Source organism: Pseudorca crassidens, chromosome 1, assembly GCF_039906515.1.
Source record: "Pseudorca crassidens isolate mPseCra1 chromosome 1, mPseCra1.hap1, whole genome shotgun sequence".
Lineage (NCBI taxonomy): Eukaryota > Metazoa > Chordata > Mammalia > Artiodactyla > Delphinidae > Pseudorca > Pseudorca crassidens.
The window spans coordinates 194,196,534-194,214,728 of record NC_090296.1 but is presented as its reverse complement, the minus strand read 5'-3'; the positions used below and the strand labels follow the sequence as shown (position 1 = coordinate 194,214,728).

Below are 18,195 nucleotides of genomic sequence, written 5' to 3'. Positions count from 1 at the left end.
AATTTAGAGCACATTGATATGCTTTTTTGGAAATGGTTCATTATTTGATACATTTTTTAAAAAACATGAAAATAGTTGCATACCTGTCTTCAATAGTTGTTAGGTAAGCCTTCTCATTCACACAGGTTTGGTTTGCTTCTGTAAATGTTGAAAGTGTGTGTCCAATCAAATAGCAGTAGAAGCCATGTCTTTTCCAGCCCTGTTGATGTTATGAAGAAGATTATCATGCATATTTATTATATAATATTATTTTAATAAGTCCTCTATGATGAAACACAAATTGATAAACAATAGAAGTGTGTAAAGAACACAAATAAGAATAATTTGACATGCAATGAAAACAATTTATGTGAATAAGGAAAACAGGAGTGCATTGTTCCTCAAATGGCAATTATGATACAAAATGGGGTGAGGGGAGTCATTCTCTCCACTTCTGATGCAACTTCCAACAAAAATCATTTGTGACACGTTTACCCAAGAAACTGAACAAGATGGCTAAGATCTCAGTTTTAGAATAGGTAACCACAGGAAATAATTTGCAGAGTAACAAGCCTAGTCACCTATTGAAGCCAGTAGTAGATGGTGAGTATAAAGCTGCACCACCTGGTCACAGGATAGCACGTATCAAACTTCTGGCAACATGATTTGATGTGCTTCCTCTCCCACACTTCAAACACACAGAAATAAAAGCATGCTAAATAAAATCATAACAATAAACAGAAAATCCAAACTAGAGTTTGGGAGAAAGAAGGGGACATCTCCAGGTATCAAAAATAAATACTAGAAAACTAAAGAGCTGGGATGGAAAATGCACAAGCTGAGACTGTAGTTGCCTGGTTATGTATCAGACCAAGATTAAGGTCCTGGAGTCTAGAGGCTGGGGTATTAATGTCCATACAGATTAGGATATTTGGCCATCAGCCCACCTGAGGCAGAGAGATAGAACTGAAGTCCTTGTGTAAAGATGATACCCACGAAGGGTAGCTCCTCTTTGAAAGGAGAGCGAGAAAACTCCACCCACAGAAGGAGGAAATGACAGAGATTCTTGTCACCTGCCTGGGGTTCTGGGTGAAGGAAGAAAAAAAAATTCTTCTGTTTGAAAATAAATACCAATTCTGTGCCATAGATGGGTGCCAGTCCCAACTTTACACTCTCCACATTGTATGAGAATCTAAGCCCCAAAAATAAAATATAAAATGTAGTCTACAGAAGGAGGATCTTGCAGGCACTTTGAGAAGTAAAATGTAAAACCACATGACAGAAATACGTCCACAATCCAGGTCACGTAAGACTATGACATTTGAGGGTCAGGGTGGGGATGGGATGGGGACAAATTCACAATCAAAAATTATAAACCATGTGAGAAAAATGCCTCATTTTAAGGGAAAGTCAACAGTTTAACATAATAAAACAATCTGGAAAAAATATAAAAAGAAGCATGTTGAGATGATTTAAGTGACAAAAGAAGAAACAGAATCAATGATGAAAGATCAAAATACTATGAACAAAGAACGAGAGGATTCAAACACACACAGAAAAGAATTTCTAGAAAAGAAAAATATGAAGTTAAAAACTCAATGGCCAGATTAAATATAGAAAATACAGTTTCAGAAAGATTAGTAAATTGACTGAATGTAGGAGAGATGAGAATATGAAAAGATGTTTTAAAAATCATATTGATAGAAAATATAAATGATAAGAATGAGAAGGTTGAAAATCAACCTGAGAGAAGTTTCAGAAGCACTGAATAAAATTAATGACTGGTAATTTTCAAGAATGGAAAGATACAAATCCTCAAAATGGAGAGGCACACTCAATACCAAATGGACCCAATAAAATAAATCCAAAACGGAACACACTGTACTTACAGACAGAGAAAATGAGATCTTAAAATCAATCAGAGAGAAAATACAGAGTATCCACTTTTTAAAAAAAGATTTAGTCTAGTAGGAATTCCAATGGCAAAAATAAAGGCCAGGAGAAAATGAAATAATATGTAAAGTGCTGTCAGAAAACAGCTATCAATCTAGAATTCTAAAATGACCTACATAAGTTACTATGCAGGGTGAAGATGAATTCAAGAGATTTCCAAACAAAGAGAGTTTTCCACTCCCAAATCCCAGGGAAAGAAATTCTAAAAGATTTACTTTGGCAAGAAAGGAAAGACAAGAGGAGCAAGTGGGCTAAAAGTCTACACTGAACAAAGAAGTCAATAAATGTTAGTAAATCCAGGTCTAACTGCCTGGACAAATAGCAAAGATACCTAATTGGTGGTGGGAAGTTAAAGAATGGAATAGTAATAAGATCTGTAGTTTAGTCAATAATATTGTATCCATGCCAACTACCTGTAGTGATCATGTACTCTGGTTAGAGAAAATGCTGTCATTGGCTGAAGTGGAGTGGAGGATACAGGGGAATTCTCGGTACTCTTTTTTTCAACTTCTTGTGAGTCTAACATTACTTCAAAATTTGAAAAATTTTGAATGTTTGAGTGGAATAATTAACATCCATTTTGTTCATGAGGCAGAGAGAGATATTGGTTAACTTCAAGTCAGGAATGCATGTTAAAAATATAAGGGGGGGGCTTCCCTGGTGGTGTAGTCGTTGAGAGTCCGCCTGCTGATGCAGGGGACATGGGTTCGTGCCCCGGGCCGGGAGGATCCCACATGCCACGGAGTGGCTGGGCCCGTGAGCCATGGCTGCTGAGCCAGCGCATCTGGAGCCTGTGCTCCGCAATGGGAGAGGCCACAGCAGTGAGAGGCCCGCGGACCGCAAAAAAAAGAAAAAAAAAAAAAAAAGGAAGCAGCTGGAGAAAGAGGTTCCAGGGAAATACCATGCAAAAGATAGCTTCTGTGGCAATATTAATATTATTTAAAATTGACTTTATGATAGAAAAGCATTACTATGAATGAAGAAAATAATTACATAGTTGAAGGACTGATTCACCAAGAAGATATAATACAGATCAAAGTACATAAGTCAAAACTTGATACAATTACAAGGAGAATATTTTGTCAAGCAGACGAAATATTAGAAATATAGAATACCTGGATAATATAATTGCTAAGTTCTATCTAGTCACCATATATAGAGCCCTGAACCCCCAGATCAAAGATCATTCTGTTCAAGCACAGATGGAATATGTATAAAAACTGACTATGAACTAGATAATGAAGAAAATCTCAACAAATAACAACAAAAACTTTATATGAGCACAATGCAGTGAAATTTAAATCAACAGTAGCTCCCAATTATTTAGGAACTAAAACACAAACAAACCCCCATCACTACCAGCAAATTCTACCACTATGAAAACACACACACACACATTTCTAAATAATTCATGGGTCAAAAAAACCTTCATGGAAATAAAAACTCTTTACAATTTAATCATATGAAAACACCACATAACAAAACTTGGTGGCTGGTCCATCGTTTCAATTCCACCTTTTATTTCTGTAAGCATTTTAATACACATTCACTTTAATGTCATCTCCATTAATTCCACCGTCTAAGCTCCTGGTGGTATGTTTTATAATTTTGGATTTCACACTCGTCTGTGGGATTCCCAATCAGCCTGGGAAGGAGGACTTCTGCATAAGGAGGATTTACATTTGCGTCCGTCAGACATCCAGGAATATTAGCAACTTGAGACCACTTCATGCTAATTTCTTAGATCAACGTTTCCCATACAGGTAGCAATGAATTGAAAACTGAATCCCAGATCTTTATGACAGAAGGCCTGTAGTTTTGAATTCTCAGAAATACGCCTACACCACCAAGTACCCAGGCCCAGACAAAAAAACTATTATCTTCCTTTGTTGACAAGTGGATTTGTTTTCTAGACTTTCCAGTGATTTGAGGAAATCAGTGCCTAGAGCATGTGTTTTTAAACCGGCTAAATTAATATCTCTGAGTTCTTGTACCTTCTCCTGTTTAGTTAGAAACATAATGTTTATCTTTTAAGATCACTGAAAGCATAATAACCACACTCAACAAACAGTTGGCCAATATTTTCTTCTTCTTATTATTTAACCTAATGATTAAATTGGATTTTATCATTATAGACATGACAGTTCACAGAAAAAATATACACAAAATTTTGATTGTGTAGAAGTAATAACATTTGAGGATTGGTTTATTACTTATAGAAAATTACAATAATAGACAATCTCCTGTACCTGCATATGATTAGGCAAAGAATATGTAAGTATACTGGTAGTGAAACCAGCAGTGAAAGTGTACTTGGCAGGAAACTTGGGTTCTAGCCTTACCTCTGTGTGACTCATACAAAGTTATCACTTCTCTGGGCTGAAATTTCCAGAACGCAAAAATTAAAAGGGGTTCTTCAAGCATCACTAAGATCCTTTCTATCTCTCACTGTATGATTTTCTGTGTTTGCTCTATTTTTCTTTATGGTTTAATTGGTCAGTACTCAAGTATGTTTCATGAATTCTGGTGTTTGTTATGATTTGATCACAACTTGACACTCTTGGACAGAAAATCAGTTTCTACTTTATTTTTATCCAAGAGAAGTGAGAAAGGAAAAAAGAGGAAGATGGGCAACTCAGCGATCAAACAGGAAAATGACAACCATACGCCCCGTATTTTGCTTTCAGAAACAGCGCCACAGAAATCACTTACTTTAACCTCAAAGAAAGATAAGACCTGCGGGGAGGTATTACTAACTGTGCTGCAGGTGAGAATAAAGCACGATAGGACTGCATGGTTTGACTTGGTTTAACTGAGTTACTACCTGGTACTACCAGCTAGAGTCTAGACCTCCTGCCTCCCAGACCCTCAGGGATCTACTGAGAAGACTCCCCACCAGAAACAGGCTCACCAGAAATACTATAAATGGAAAAAATGACTAAGGATTGTTTGCTATCTGCAAATTAAGGTTATCCACTGGAAATGTCCTTGATGACCCATCGCGTCATAGACTACCACTACCTGTAAGGTGAAGCAGTTGGCCCCTATTATTAAGTACCTTCACAGACAAAAATAAAGCTATCACATCATATCTGCTGATCTGAAACCACTGCGTGCTTTCTGTACTCACTCTCCGGCAGCCTGTTTCCACTTCCACTATTCCTGGAGTTTGGGCTTGTGATTTCATCTTACAGATGTAGCCAAGAGACTGTTCACAGGCCCGATCCGCCCAGTACCCATCCTGCAGAAAGCAAAGGAAAACAAAAACAAAAACTCAATGATCATCAGTTGTTTGGTGCTATTTCCTCATAACTGCACCTCTGAAAAGGGAAATAAAGGTTCGAGGTTATTAAGAGAAAAAGGCATCTATGAAAACGAAAGGTAAATGGACATTTTACCAGGAAACTGCAAATTTGACTTTGGCTACAAAGATATAAAGAGATTGTAGCCCCAGTATGTTTTTTATATCTTCGCAGTCAAGCCACTCTGGAGGGGGATCTAGAGAGAAACGAAAAATGCTCATAAGCCCTTAAGAGATGGTCCCAACAGAAGGTTTACCTCCTCTTCCATCCCTATGGGCAGCTGTTTTCAAGTTAACTGAGTACGTTTAAAGCCACCCAGAAAGAAGGCCCAACCTGAAAACACACCTGAAACCAGTTTTCTTCCCTCCATTCTTCCCATTTCTATTGATGAGGGTCCCTCCTGAGCTCAGGTACCATATTTCACTCTATTTCAAATTCCACCCTTTCTGCCTTCCTTAGAGATTTCATGTTAAAAGACTTCTCTTCTCCTTCCCTTAACTGCTAAACACCTTGAAAAATGTTTTCCGTACCCACTACAACCTGGTACTCAACTCTTCAGCCAGTGTAATATTTGCAAATTGCAGATTAGGTTTGGCTACTCCCAGGCTAATGCATGTTTTCTCATGGCCAGTATTTTCCCTACACACCCCTCTACCTCTCACTCCATGCTTTCAGCCACACTGTCTTTTGAGTTCCCTACAAGTAGGATGCTCTCTGGTTTCCCCTTCCCAGGACACACTTCTGCCTGTTCTTTCAATAATTAACACATACTCTTTTCTTAAGCTTTCAACTTATCACCATAATAACAACCACAATGATAAAAACAGTAGCTAATACTTACTGAGCAGGAAGTTTGGGCCAGGCACTGTGCACGTTATACACCTTAACCCATTTAATCCTTATACCCACCATATGAACTGGGTATGATTATTATTATTATTTTACAAGTGAGGAAATAAGCCATACATCAAAACCAAGCCCCTGAACCACCATCTTCATTCTCTATTAACAAAAGATCACTTGATGATATACTTAACCACCAGCTTCATTCTCTATTAACAAAAGATCACTTGATGATATACTTCAGTCGCTAAAGGGATATTTAAGACACGGAAGCCATTTTTTCATATTTGGCATCTCTTTGTAACCTAAAAAAAAATCTGTAGCTCTCCAAGCACAGACTCTAGGCTGTTGGACCCAGAGGAGATATAGCTAGGTCTCCATCCATTCAGGGCAACCAGCTAAAAGTAGGACCAAAGCTCTGAATTGATTAATCAAGCCATATAAAAACATGTGCCACCACCTGTGGAGAACAGGGAGCCCTCCTACACCATCGGTGGGAATGTAAACTGGCGCAGCCACTATGGAGAACAGTATGGAGGTTCCTCCAAAAAACAAAAATAAAACTACCCTATGACCCAGCAATCCCACTCCTAGGCATATACCCAGAGAAAACTATAATTTGATATATGCACCCCAATGTTCATTGCAGCACTATTTACAATGGCCAGGACATGGAACCAACCTAAATGTCCATCAACAGAGGAATGGATAAAGAAGATGTGGCACATATATACAACAGAATATTAGCCATGAAAAAGAACAAAATAATGCCAATTGCAGCAACATGGATGGACCTAGAGATTGTCATACTGAGTGAAGTAAGTCAGACACAGAAAGACAGATATGTATCACTTATACGTGGAATCTAACAAACGTGTACAAATAAACTTATTTACAAAACAGAAGCAGAGTCACAGATGTAGAAAACGTATGGTTATCAGGGGAAAAGGGGGGAAAAGGGGGAAGAGATAAATTGGGAGATTGGGATTGACATATACACACTACTATATATAAAATAGATGACTAATAAGGACCTGCTGTATAGCATAGAGAACTCTACTCAGTACTCTGCAATGACCTATATGGGAATAGAATCTAAAAAAGAGCGGATATGTGTGTATGCATCACTTTGCTGTACAGTAGACACTAACACAACACTGAAAATCAACTATACTCCAATAAAAATTTAAAAAAAAACGAACTTAGAACCAAGCATAGGAATGACATGGGCGTTCGTTACTGGTTAATTTCATCTTTGAAATGAAAGTTTCTGTCTGTTGCTTTTCTAGTCCTCTTGAGAACTTGGGTGTGCCAGACAATTGAGAGACTCAAAAAACTGAATCCGAATTCTCGTTCAACCTTGATCTATGTCAATTCAGTAGAATAGCAACAATGGAAACAATCGTACGTAGTAAGTGGGGCAGAAGGAAAATTTCCTTGTGGCTTTCGCTAGATATCAGTAACTAAAGTTGCCTTACTTTGCCTTTCATCACCGCACAGTCTTCCTGCCTATTGTTTTCATGACTTGGTTCTCCACGAAGCCATTTGGTAAATGTTACAGGGGATCCATCACTCCATTCAAAGTACATTTGAATCTTGATGTCATTTAAGCCAATCCATAACTCATCACTTGGCTCTAAACAGGAAGAAAAACACAGAAGTCATTTACCCAAAGTTTTCTTTCTAAACATCAGAAGGTTATCAGGAAAAGAAGACCCGTTCCTTATCAACAACTCCCTTGATATTATCACTACCATGAAAGACCATCCTCTTGAGCTTCAAACGGATCTACCTCTGTAGACTGAGATGTCAACTACATTTTATGTTGTCGATTTTTTTTTTTTTTTGGTGGTACGCGGGCCTCTCACTGTTGTGGCCTCTCCCGTTGCGGAGCACAGGCTCCGGACGCGCAGGCCCAGCGGCCATGGCTCACAGGCCCAGCCGCTCCACAGCACGCGGGATCCTCCCGGACCGGGGCACGAACCCGTGTCCGCTGCATCAGCAGGCGGACTCCCAACCACTGCGCCACCAGGGAAGCCCCTATGTTGTCAATTTTAGTTTAAAATGTGTAATGTATTCTTCACATTGTGGATATGACTGTATTCTTTTGTTGTGCTACTGCAAATTCTATCTCCTGGGAGTTGTTAAACAGAAACTGAAGTGGGTCTATCATGATCCTCTATCTTGTGAAGCTGCTTTTTTGTTATAAATCATTTACCAACCACACTCATGGTGCTGGAAATACAGCAGCTTCTTTATACATAAATCTATTTGACTACTATTAAATCTTATTGAATGTTTTAAAATAATAAAAACTAAAAACCACTCCTATTTTACTGACGATGTTATCAAGAACATTCTAGGGGTTTCTGTTAAAGTTTAATCACTGTAATAGGAGTGAAAATGATCCATACAGTGAGAAGATATATAAATGAAGGGTTGGGCTGTCTTCTGGCATTTAGCACTTATTTATTAGTCTATGTATATGAATGAACCTGCCACCATTGTCACTAGAAACACCAGAAAAACCCAAATAACAAACAGAAGTTAAAATAAAAACACCAGGTATAGATATAAAAGAGGATCATTCTGTTTTGAAAATTCTATGAAGAGCATTATTGATTTTATCAGTAGTTTTAATTCTAAGAATTCTAAATATCGTAAGTAAAAACGGGACCAAATAGAAGGCCTGAGGTCTCGTGACTAAAATCACACACATTTCCATATTTTAAAAACTGAAGGAATACACAATTCAATATCTATTTAAGTTTCATATGTTCTTTAAACAGTTAAATAAAATTACTTGCCAGAAGTTTGTAAAGATGATGTTGTAGTAGAAAATGAGAAATATGCCACATTGTATAGGAATTTCCCTAAATGGTTTAGTCTCTTCCTCCTAAAAGTGTCACTCAACTTTGCTTTTGGAGAAGTCCCTGACTGGCCTGGTGCCAGTCCCAGCAGATGTTTCCAGCACCATGAAACATGAATGGCATTGCCAGGATGATCCCTTTTCCTTTCACTTAATCTGGCAGATCATGTTCTTTGGGCAGAAAATATAGGCTCCAAAATGACTTCATGTACCCCTCAAGGTTTTTAGGTTCAAGACCAGTGAAAACCTAAACTCCCAAGTCCCAAGATTATAATAAAGTATTAAGAGTTTCTGATAAACATTTTTCTCACTAAACTGTTCTCCCCCTGTAGCTTCTGTACGCACAAGCTTGATCCTACAAAAATATATAAGATGCGAGCATAAAGTTGTTAGATGGACTTATCAACCTGTTAGGGAAGCTGTCTTTGTTGATGGAGTCATAACTTATATGCGTAGGTGCCAATGTATCCCCTGTATTTCCATGATTAACATGAAAGATATCAACTCAACTAGCTACAAAAAGGTTTTCTAGGCTTCTGACTTAGAAACAATCATTTTAATTTTATAACTTTCCTTTACCTTTATCAATATGATTTGTATTGTTTTAAATAAATAAATCTTTATCAATAATAAAAAAGAGAAGGTTTCCATAGTGAAAGTTTACTAATTCTCCAGCTGAGTTTAAAAGCAACCTTCGTCATCCAAACTCCTAAAATAACTACAGCAATAAGTATATAAGGTTCTCCTATTACTAGACCATATTATATAAAGTAGAGCAAAATTTGCACGTTAGCCCTACAGCCTCTTAACTAATGTGTTTCCCACCGATTCACTTGCAAACCTTATTCCCTACTATAAGTATCATGCCATCTCTGTCACGATATTATTCAGATACACTGGTTTTGATTACATTAGTATCGTGTAGTCCAGATGCTCCAGGACAGGTAAATGTAGAATAATCGAGAAATTATTTATGGGCTGTAGCAGAATACCATCGTCACCCTACCGAACTCAGTGAGGCGCGCAAAGGAGAAAGGACTCCGTTCAGCACTGGCACCGACAGCAGCAGTGCTGGGGATGTTCTATATCTTTTTCTGAGACTACGTTATTCTTCTCATCTATTTGTTCACTGTTTTTTTTCTTCTCCCCTACCCCCACTCCTATCCATTTTCAGGCAGTAAGTGTCAGGAAGCAGTCCCCACCATCGCCACCATCCATTTCCTCTTGTTTTGCTCTCTGGAAACGAAAAGGTCCAGCTATTCTGCAGTAGCATAAGTGGAAGCAGAAAACCATCATCGTTGAATCAGCAAGTATGGCTGAGTGCCCGTCATCATTACTTCCTTCCTTGGCCTCCTCCTCTTCAGGATAAGCATACTCCCAACTCGCTTCACTCACTCTTGCAATGTTTTTGATAGGGCCAATCTTTTAAAACTGTACAATATTGAGTTACTACATGTTCTCTTCGTCTCTTCGAGTCCTAAAATGGAGATGCAAATTTCTTGGAAAGGTTTAGGCCACCATCTAACCACTCCAATCAAATAAATTCTTTCTTTCCCTGCTCGTCATTCTAGCAGCCTTAGCTAGATTAATAAAGAAAATAAAATTCAGAGGATGAGATGGTTCATTTAGAGACCTTTCCTGTGAGACAAAACATGGGCCTTAAAAGAGAAAATACTTCCGTACACACAACTAATTCCAACTAGTGAAATATTGTTCACAAATTTAAGGTAGACTGCTCTGAATCCAGATTATATATAGAAACACAGTATTTTTTTTTGAAACACAGTATTTTTAAAACTATGCATACGTTGATTCCATATTAAAAAAAACTCAAATGTTCTCTTAGTGGTAAAAATTCTTTAAATTACTATATAATTTTAATATTTGAGGCATGATCGATATTTGTTACTAAATGGTTCATTGAATTGTTAACTTGAATTTATTAGATTTAACATTTATGATTAAATTTTCCGAAGATGGGTGGTAAGTCAGGAAGATGAGAATCAAGTGTATTACAGACGAAGTTCCTACCATAGCCCAGCTGGGAGATAATGAAGTCAAATTCCTCGATGCTGTGTATACTTGCTAGGTCACCACCTTCCTTCCTACATGCAATCAATGCATCTCTTTGGAGTTTCTTCTCTTCTCTGTAAATCTTGTAACAGTGACCTGCATACGGCCACCACTGACTTGGACAGTTGGTAGGCACATCACTTTCTAGAAAAAAAAAAAAAAAGAGTTTGGAAAACATTTAAAAGGAGCTTTTTTTTTATTGTTTTAAAAAGTTTTTAATTTAACGATATTTTCTATCATTCTCTACAGGAAACAGTTCATAGTCATAGGCAAATATAGCTAATATTTATTTTTTGGCACAGATATTCACAAAAGATAGACGAGATTGTGTTTGCTTTTAGACTAAAGATGATATGGAAGTCATCTTTCATTTTAAAATAAAGCCAAATGAGAAATCTGTTCTTATTTTCAACTGTACCTACAACAAGGCCACAGTAAGATACAATAGATTGTCTCATTTCATTTGCATTTTATCATCGGCAGACCTGTCCTAAGCATGTTCTATAAATACTGGAAGCACAAGAGTTTTGTCATATAATGTATTCATTCCTCAGAAGATTTCAAGTTACCTCTATTCTACGGGCATTAGGAAGCCACCCATTCCTCAGAGGATGGGCACGACTCACAAGGCAGGCAGGAGAAAGACGTGCTGACACAGGGCCTAGAATGGGTGGGGGGCGGGGGGGGCACCAAGGAGCTTCTGAAACCATGGCAGTGTGAGCCGGCCACCTGTGCCTTTGAACTAACCCACTGCCGTGCACTTGCTCCCAAAAGATGGCACATAACTGCAGAAATCACAGGGACTTCGATTCCAAAGTCTTTCAGGCAAAATCTGAATCTGCCACAAGCTGTGTGATGTTGGGTCAGTCACATCGCATGAACCAAACTATCCAGGTATGTAAAATATTGTAAATCATATGAATACTAGTACTAATATTAAACTACCCATCCTCACTGTGCTCTGCACTTGAGATAATATGACTATAAATTACAAATATGACAACAATGTTTAATCAAACCAGTAACAGTGACCAAGGTCCTAATTATTGCTACTAGTAGTCAGGGTCAAATTTCATGACCTTGATTATACATTACAAACATGACAGTAATGAGCTAGGGAAAGTGACAGTAACAATGTTCGAAGGCAAGAGATTCGCTTCATTCATCCTCATATAGGCCCTGAAATGGCACAGGGCCTGGCACAGAGTAAGTGTCATGAATTGTTGGTCAAGAAAAAGAATTGAAGTTATATTTACTAGACAACAGCTTATTATGACCATTTTGTGGATACTATTTCAAACAGCAATTGAGCAATATATCTTGAGTAAAGAGGGACTATATTGCCAAATGAATGTCAACTTCTATATTTAAGTTTGATACTAAATGTTCTCAAATGTGCTGCCTTAGTAAAGGTTCAGTACAGGGCACCTTTGTTATCCGTTTCATGTATCAGTTCCATAGTCTCTCAAAATCTGGGAATGTCTGCATCACCTTTGTATAAGCTCAAAATTCTGTGTACGGTCATTCAAGTAAATAGGCAGTCCTGAGATCCAAACACTGTATTATTATAACAGAAAAATGCATATTTTTAGAAAATCTATTCCTTCTATACAGTTCCAGTGGTGACCAAAAAAAAAAAAAAAAAAAAAGTTAGTATCACTCTGGAGCCCTCTTGTGGGATATTTTAATTTTGCTGCTCAAGAAGTTGAAAATGATGCCAGCACATGCTGAGGGCTTCAGAAACTAAACAGATGCACTTTAAAAATATTTCAAAACATGAAAACAACCGATGTAGAGGCGTCCCCTGGGGCAGCCACAAAAAATGGCTTATTCCTGTACAGCAACACTGTCTGACTGAAATATAACATAATCCACAAACGGAAGCCACGTATGGAATTATTATACATTTGCCAGTTGCCATGTTAAGTACAAGTCTCAAGAGAGACAGGTAACTTCCATTATAATAATACATCATATTTAACCCAATATACCCAAAATATTATCATATCAATATGTAATCAATTAAAAAATAATGAGATCGTTCACTTCTGTTTTTCATGCTGTGTCTTGTGAGTCCAGCGTGTAGTTTACACTCACAGCAAATCTCTGTTGGAACTAGCCGCATTTCATGTGCTCAGTGGTCACATGTGGTTAGTGGCTACTGAACTGGACAGTGCAGCTCTAGCAACCTAGGGGTCATGGACGAACAGGGTGGCATTGCAAAGACAAACAGGGGACGAGGTGGAACCCTTGCCGAAGAAAGTCACCAATAATGTATGCTGCATAATCCTAACTCTGATATGCTTTTCCAAGCTCTGGTTTATTTGAGTTTACAGATAAGATAGAATGATTAATCCAGGAAGTATAGAGAAATTCAAAAACTAATGGGAAGTGAAAGTTAGCAAGTGAAGCAAGTAAGGCATGTAACCGAGCAGGACCCTAGGGGGCCTTCCTGAGACAGACCCCCTCCCCCATATCCTCTGCTGTAGCTCCCCTCTGAAGGACCCAGATAATAGTATCTCATGGACATTTCCTGAGTTGTTTTACAGATGCTAAAACCACCACCAAATGGAAGAAATTAACTACTTGATGATCAGGAGCGTGTTGGCACCTAAGGATTGATAACATCAACCCCTGGGACACTGCCATGTTCCCTCACCATCAACCAATCACAGAATTTTGCACAAGCTGATCACATACCCTGCAACCCACCTCCCTCGCCTGGACTTTACAAATGCTTTCCTGAAACCCATAGGGGAGTTCAGTGTTTTGAGTACTAGCTGCCCTGGACTCCTGGCTTGGCACCTGCAATAAACCCTGCAATTTCCTTCACCACAACCCGGTGTCAGTAGATCTGGCTTTACTGCATGCAGACCAGCAGACCCAAGTTTGGTTCCAGGAACAGGCATAGCACAGAAATAAGAATAATGGACTGAGTGCTTGACAATATGAACAAACATTCACAGGAAGAACAAGTGTTAGTATTTCCACTTAATAGATAGGAAACTAAAACTGGGGTGTTAAGGAACAAGGCCAAGTTACAGAATTCTACCTCCTTACCTCAGATATGATAAAACCACCATTCTCCTCACCCCCTAAGTGGTAATTCCAAACCTTCTGAAGGAGAATTATATGAGCTCTTCCAAGAGGGAAGGATTATATCAGTACCCCTTCTCATATGGGAGGAATAGAGGAGACGAAATACAAAAATGACTGAGGTCTCCCTGAGGCGTGCCCACAGCCATAAGGGTGACCCTGTAAAGTATAATCAAACCCAATAATGGGACCCTCATCTATATCCATTGGGGAGCTCCGCCATATTTGTATCCATCAAAATGGCAAACACACCCACTCTTTGATCTGGCAATTCCACTTCTAGGAATAATCACACACATCAAATGACACATGTATAAAGTTACTCACTGCGGGATTGTTTGTAATAATAAAAAATTGGAAGTAAACCAAAGTTCCATTAATAGGGGACTGGTTAAAAAAAAATATGGTCTCTCCCTGCAATGGCTAACGTACAGCCATAAAAATGAGCACAGAAGCTACCTATGTACTGTAGGGAATGATGCCCCAAATTGTTAAGTGAAAAAAGTAGAGCAAAGTGTATCATATGCTGCCATTTGTATAAAACAGACAAAAAGAATTACAAACATATTTATTCACATATTCATAGAATAACTAGGTAAGGATATACACCCAGACACAGTTATTCAGAGAGGAACTGCAAATCTGAAGTAAGAACTGGAAGAAATTATTATTATTTATCATGTTGTACCACAGACTTTCTAGCCATGTCGATCATATTTTAAAATAAATGAAATTGCTTTTAAAAGTCAAGGAGCAAAAAAAGTGAAGAATGCCACGCTGTCAGATTTCCCAAGAAGAATATATATATACATACGTAAATGACCATGAAGTATTAGGTGTCTCTCCAAAAACAGGTGATGGTGAAAAAAATGTATCAATAGTTAGTTTGCTTTTTGTCAATTTGAAGAAAAAAATGCATTCTGGGCTTAGTAGCTTAATTCTTCTATAAAATTATGATAGAGAGCATAATTGCAGTTTTTCCCGCTGGTCTAGCCTATATATAAAATTCAGTGACTACTTCTGGGATGTTTTATTCCATTTTGGTGAAGACTTCAGTGTATATGTTAAACTAAATAACACTGGTGCCCAGATACGCCATTAAATAGTGAGGACATAATAAAAACATTCCTTCCAGATACTGATTTCCTAGCTTGGATTCCAGTTTTGTCACATGTGCGAGTTTTTTATATCCTCTGAATATCTTTTTCCTCATCTAAAATGTGTGAATAATAACACCTACCTCACAGGGCGGCTGTGAAGATAAAATTTTTATTAATGCTGTGTCAAAGGCTTTGCTCATGCCCAAACACTCCAGCACACTCAGGAAAGGTTAGCAACCACCAAAAAGACATTCTGTAGGAATATCATTAAGTTGATACCATAAATGATCAACAAAACCTGTCACTGCCTACAGTTAGGACTAGACTGTAATTTGATCTTTAAATTGTAATATTTTATACACTTCAGATCAAATAGATCACTTACCTGAGGGGATAACAAAAGAATTCAAAGTTGTGTTGCCCTTTTTACAAATATAGCCTAGCTTCTGAACACATTGCAGATTTTCCCATTTAGCACTTTTCCCGGGATTTAGTGACACACAGCTTTTTCCTGGTTCTGCTGATGGACTTCCTTTGGGGAAAAGAAAAAATAAAAGTGGGACTATTATAGGAATTGCAAGTAAATAGACCCCCCAGAGCCTCGTGCGTTTATCCCTGGCATTTAATGGATCCCCACCCTTTCTGCTACACCTTCACAAAGAAATATTTAGTGCCTGCAGAGCAAAAGACATGTTGGGTGTCTATTTGTTTTCTCATGGTTGGATCATTCCAATACCTGAAATGTTGATTATATAAGTTTACTTCTTTGAAATACATTTTTCCCCACAATATCAAACAATAAAGCTAAACCTTAAACCCTGAACAATCTTCACACTGGGTGATTTTACGTATGATGGGGGGTAAATAACAAAAGAATACACGATGTTCCAAATCAGCTATATTCAACATTGTCGATACCTCCCCAGAAACCTAAGTCAAGCTAACGGTGGACCAGCCAGAGAATTTCCGGACATGGGAAAACCTCCTCCAGTTAGAAAGAAGAGGCAGGAAAGAAGGCAACGCGAGGAGAAAGAGAAGCAAAGAGATGCTAGAAGCAGCAATGCGCCACAGTAAATGCTGATAAAGTACTCCCAGAGCTCAGACTCTCTCTCAAGATTTTCAGCTCAGCCTACTGAAGAATACTTCTAGCAGCTAACCTCTCATCTCACTGCTTACTGGAAACGGATTAAAGAACGAGGTCAGGTCAACCTTCTTAATGCAATCGATACATGCATAGATGCCCACATTTCTCATGCTTTTCCACCACTTTAATAAATGATTTTGAAACCAGTGCTCTAAAACCTTGCTCCATCTCACAAGAGAAGACAGGGTGATGAGTCACATTTTGTCAATGATTCTTCTTTGTGACCTCTGACATCTTTACGACCTGGACCTGGACCACACTTTCCCTTCCCGAAAGATGGGAATCACATCATCTGTTCCATAAAGCCTTTGTCAAAAATTTTTGGAAGTTGCTTGAACAGCACACAAAGAAAAAATTGTAAGTGCTAAGGATAAAGATGTTTTTTAAATGTGTTGATAGTATGACCAGAATTCCAGTATAACTGAACTAACAGATCAGGTACCAGTACTAGAAAGAAACTTTCGGAAACAATAATGTATTTTACAGCTAACGGTTATTATTTAATATATGAGCTGGTAAATCATAGTAATGCAGTTATTTATCAATAGAACACAAGACCTGCTTTAACAAATCAGCTCTTTGTCTTTCAATGGTTACTAGAGTTATATATTTGAATTCACACGTCTATACCTTTTGTGTGAACTATCCTCACTTCAAATGTAGATGTATTTTAATAGGCGCTTTACTTGTCAAGTACTCAGTTGAAGGCTGATTGAACAACTTATACAATAACAACTTCTAATGTTCCACAAGGTTTCTAATTTTCATTTGAAGAAACTCTCCTATTATTTCAGAAGGTGGTTTAATTTTGCGCCTACTTCTCAGGAATTGGTTTAATTGGTTTAATAAGGAAGGACATTTTCCTTTCTCATTAATATTCCAATTTTATTCCTCACTTTCCCAGAATCTAGACCCCTCAATTTTCTCACTGAACTCTCAGAATGCAAGTGGTTAAATATTACAATAATCATCACTTAAAACTGAGTAATAAATAAAATGATCTGCCTACAATAATTAAGCAGCAAAGAATAAACTCTAATCCCCCAACAAGCGATTCTTATTGTCTAATGATCTGACTGAGCCAACCGGCATTCTCCAATAGTGTGACTGAGTCAGTAAGCTGACATATGCAATTCTCACTCATAAATAGCACCTCTTATATTCCCTTGCAGCAGTGTTTACTTCCCATATTCCAGAGGAAAGCAGAGCTGAGGCTTAGTGACAGCCCTGCAAACATCATGCCTTGAAGGAGGACATTTAAAGTCAAATTTCATAGTAAAATCTAATCAGTTTAAACCGACGTATGGGCTCTAAAAATTCCCTCTCATGTTTTAGCATATTCCGAATATTATCTCTTTATTTCAAAGTTTTTCTTTTTAATACCATAAGTCGGTAACATGGAAAATGTGGAGAGTTTAATTTTCTAAGCCAAATGCAAAAACCATTCGATGGCTTTAAAAAAAGAAGTTTGACCATATGAAGAAACACCACACTAGTATTTTCCATAGCAGAACTGGTAAATGAAAATGTGACCCGTCCTTTCTCACACCTATGGCAGACATCACTAATCCTTACCTGCACACTTTCCTAATAAATCAAGATTAGTACAGGATGGGGCCTGGGTTGGGAGTGGAGAATCATACTCAGTAGAGGGCCTTAAGCAGCCACTAACAATGGTTGGTATTGGTGAATAAGATGAAGACGTTTTATCATCATTGGTCCTTTTGTTTTCTCAGGATAATTTCTGTATATGTAAAACATCTTTATCATCTAGTCTCCTTTTATGTTCTGTTACCTCTATGTTACAACAGTACAGAAATAATTAGCTCAGAGTAT

At 37.9% G+C, this 18,195-nt stretch overlaps 1 protein-coding gene across 1 annotated transcript in view; it reads right to left on the bottom strand.

Moving 5' to 3' along the window:
• MRC1 (mannose receptor C-type 1) overlaps window positions 1-18,195 on the bottom strand; it is a 100,002-nt gene that overhangs the window by 51,227 nt on the left and 30,580 nt on the right. The window contains exons 6-10 of the mRNA XM_067704498.1: window positions 15,601-15,747; window positions 10,978-11,163; window positions 7,556-7,713; window positions 5,063-5,173; window positions 84-199 (exon numbers count right to left, since the gene is read on the bottom strand). Of these exons, the coding sequence (XP_067560599.1) occupies window positions 84-199; window positions 5,063-5,173; window positions 7,556-7,713; window positions 10,978-11,163; window positions 15,601-15,747 (718 nt within the window). The remainder of the gene's footprint in view (window positions 1-83; window positions 200-5,062; window positions 5,174-7,555; window positions 7,714-10,977; window positions 11,164-15,600; window positions 15,748-18,195) is intronic.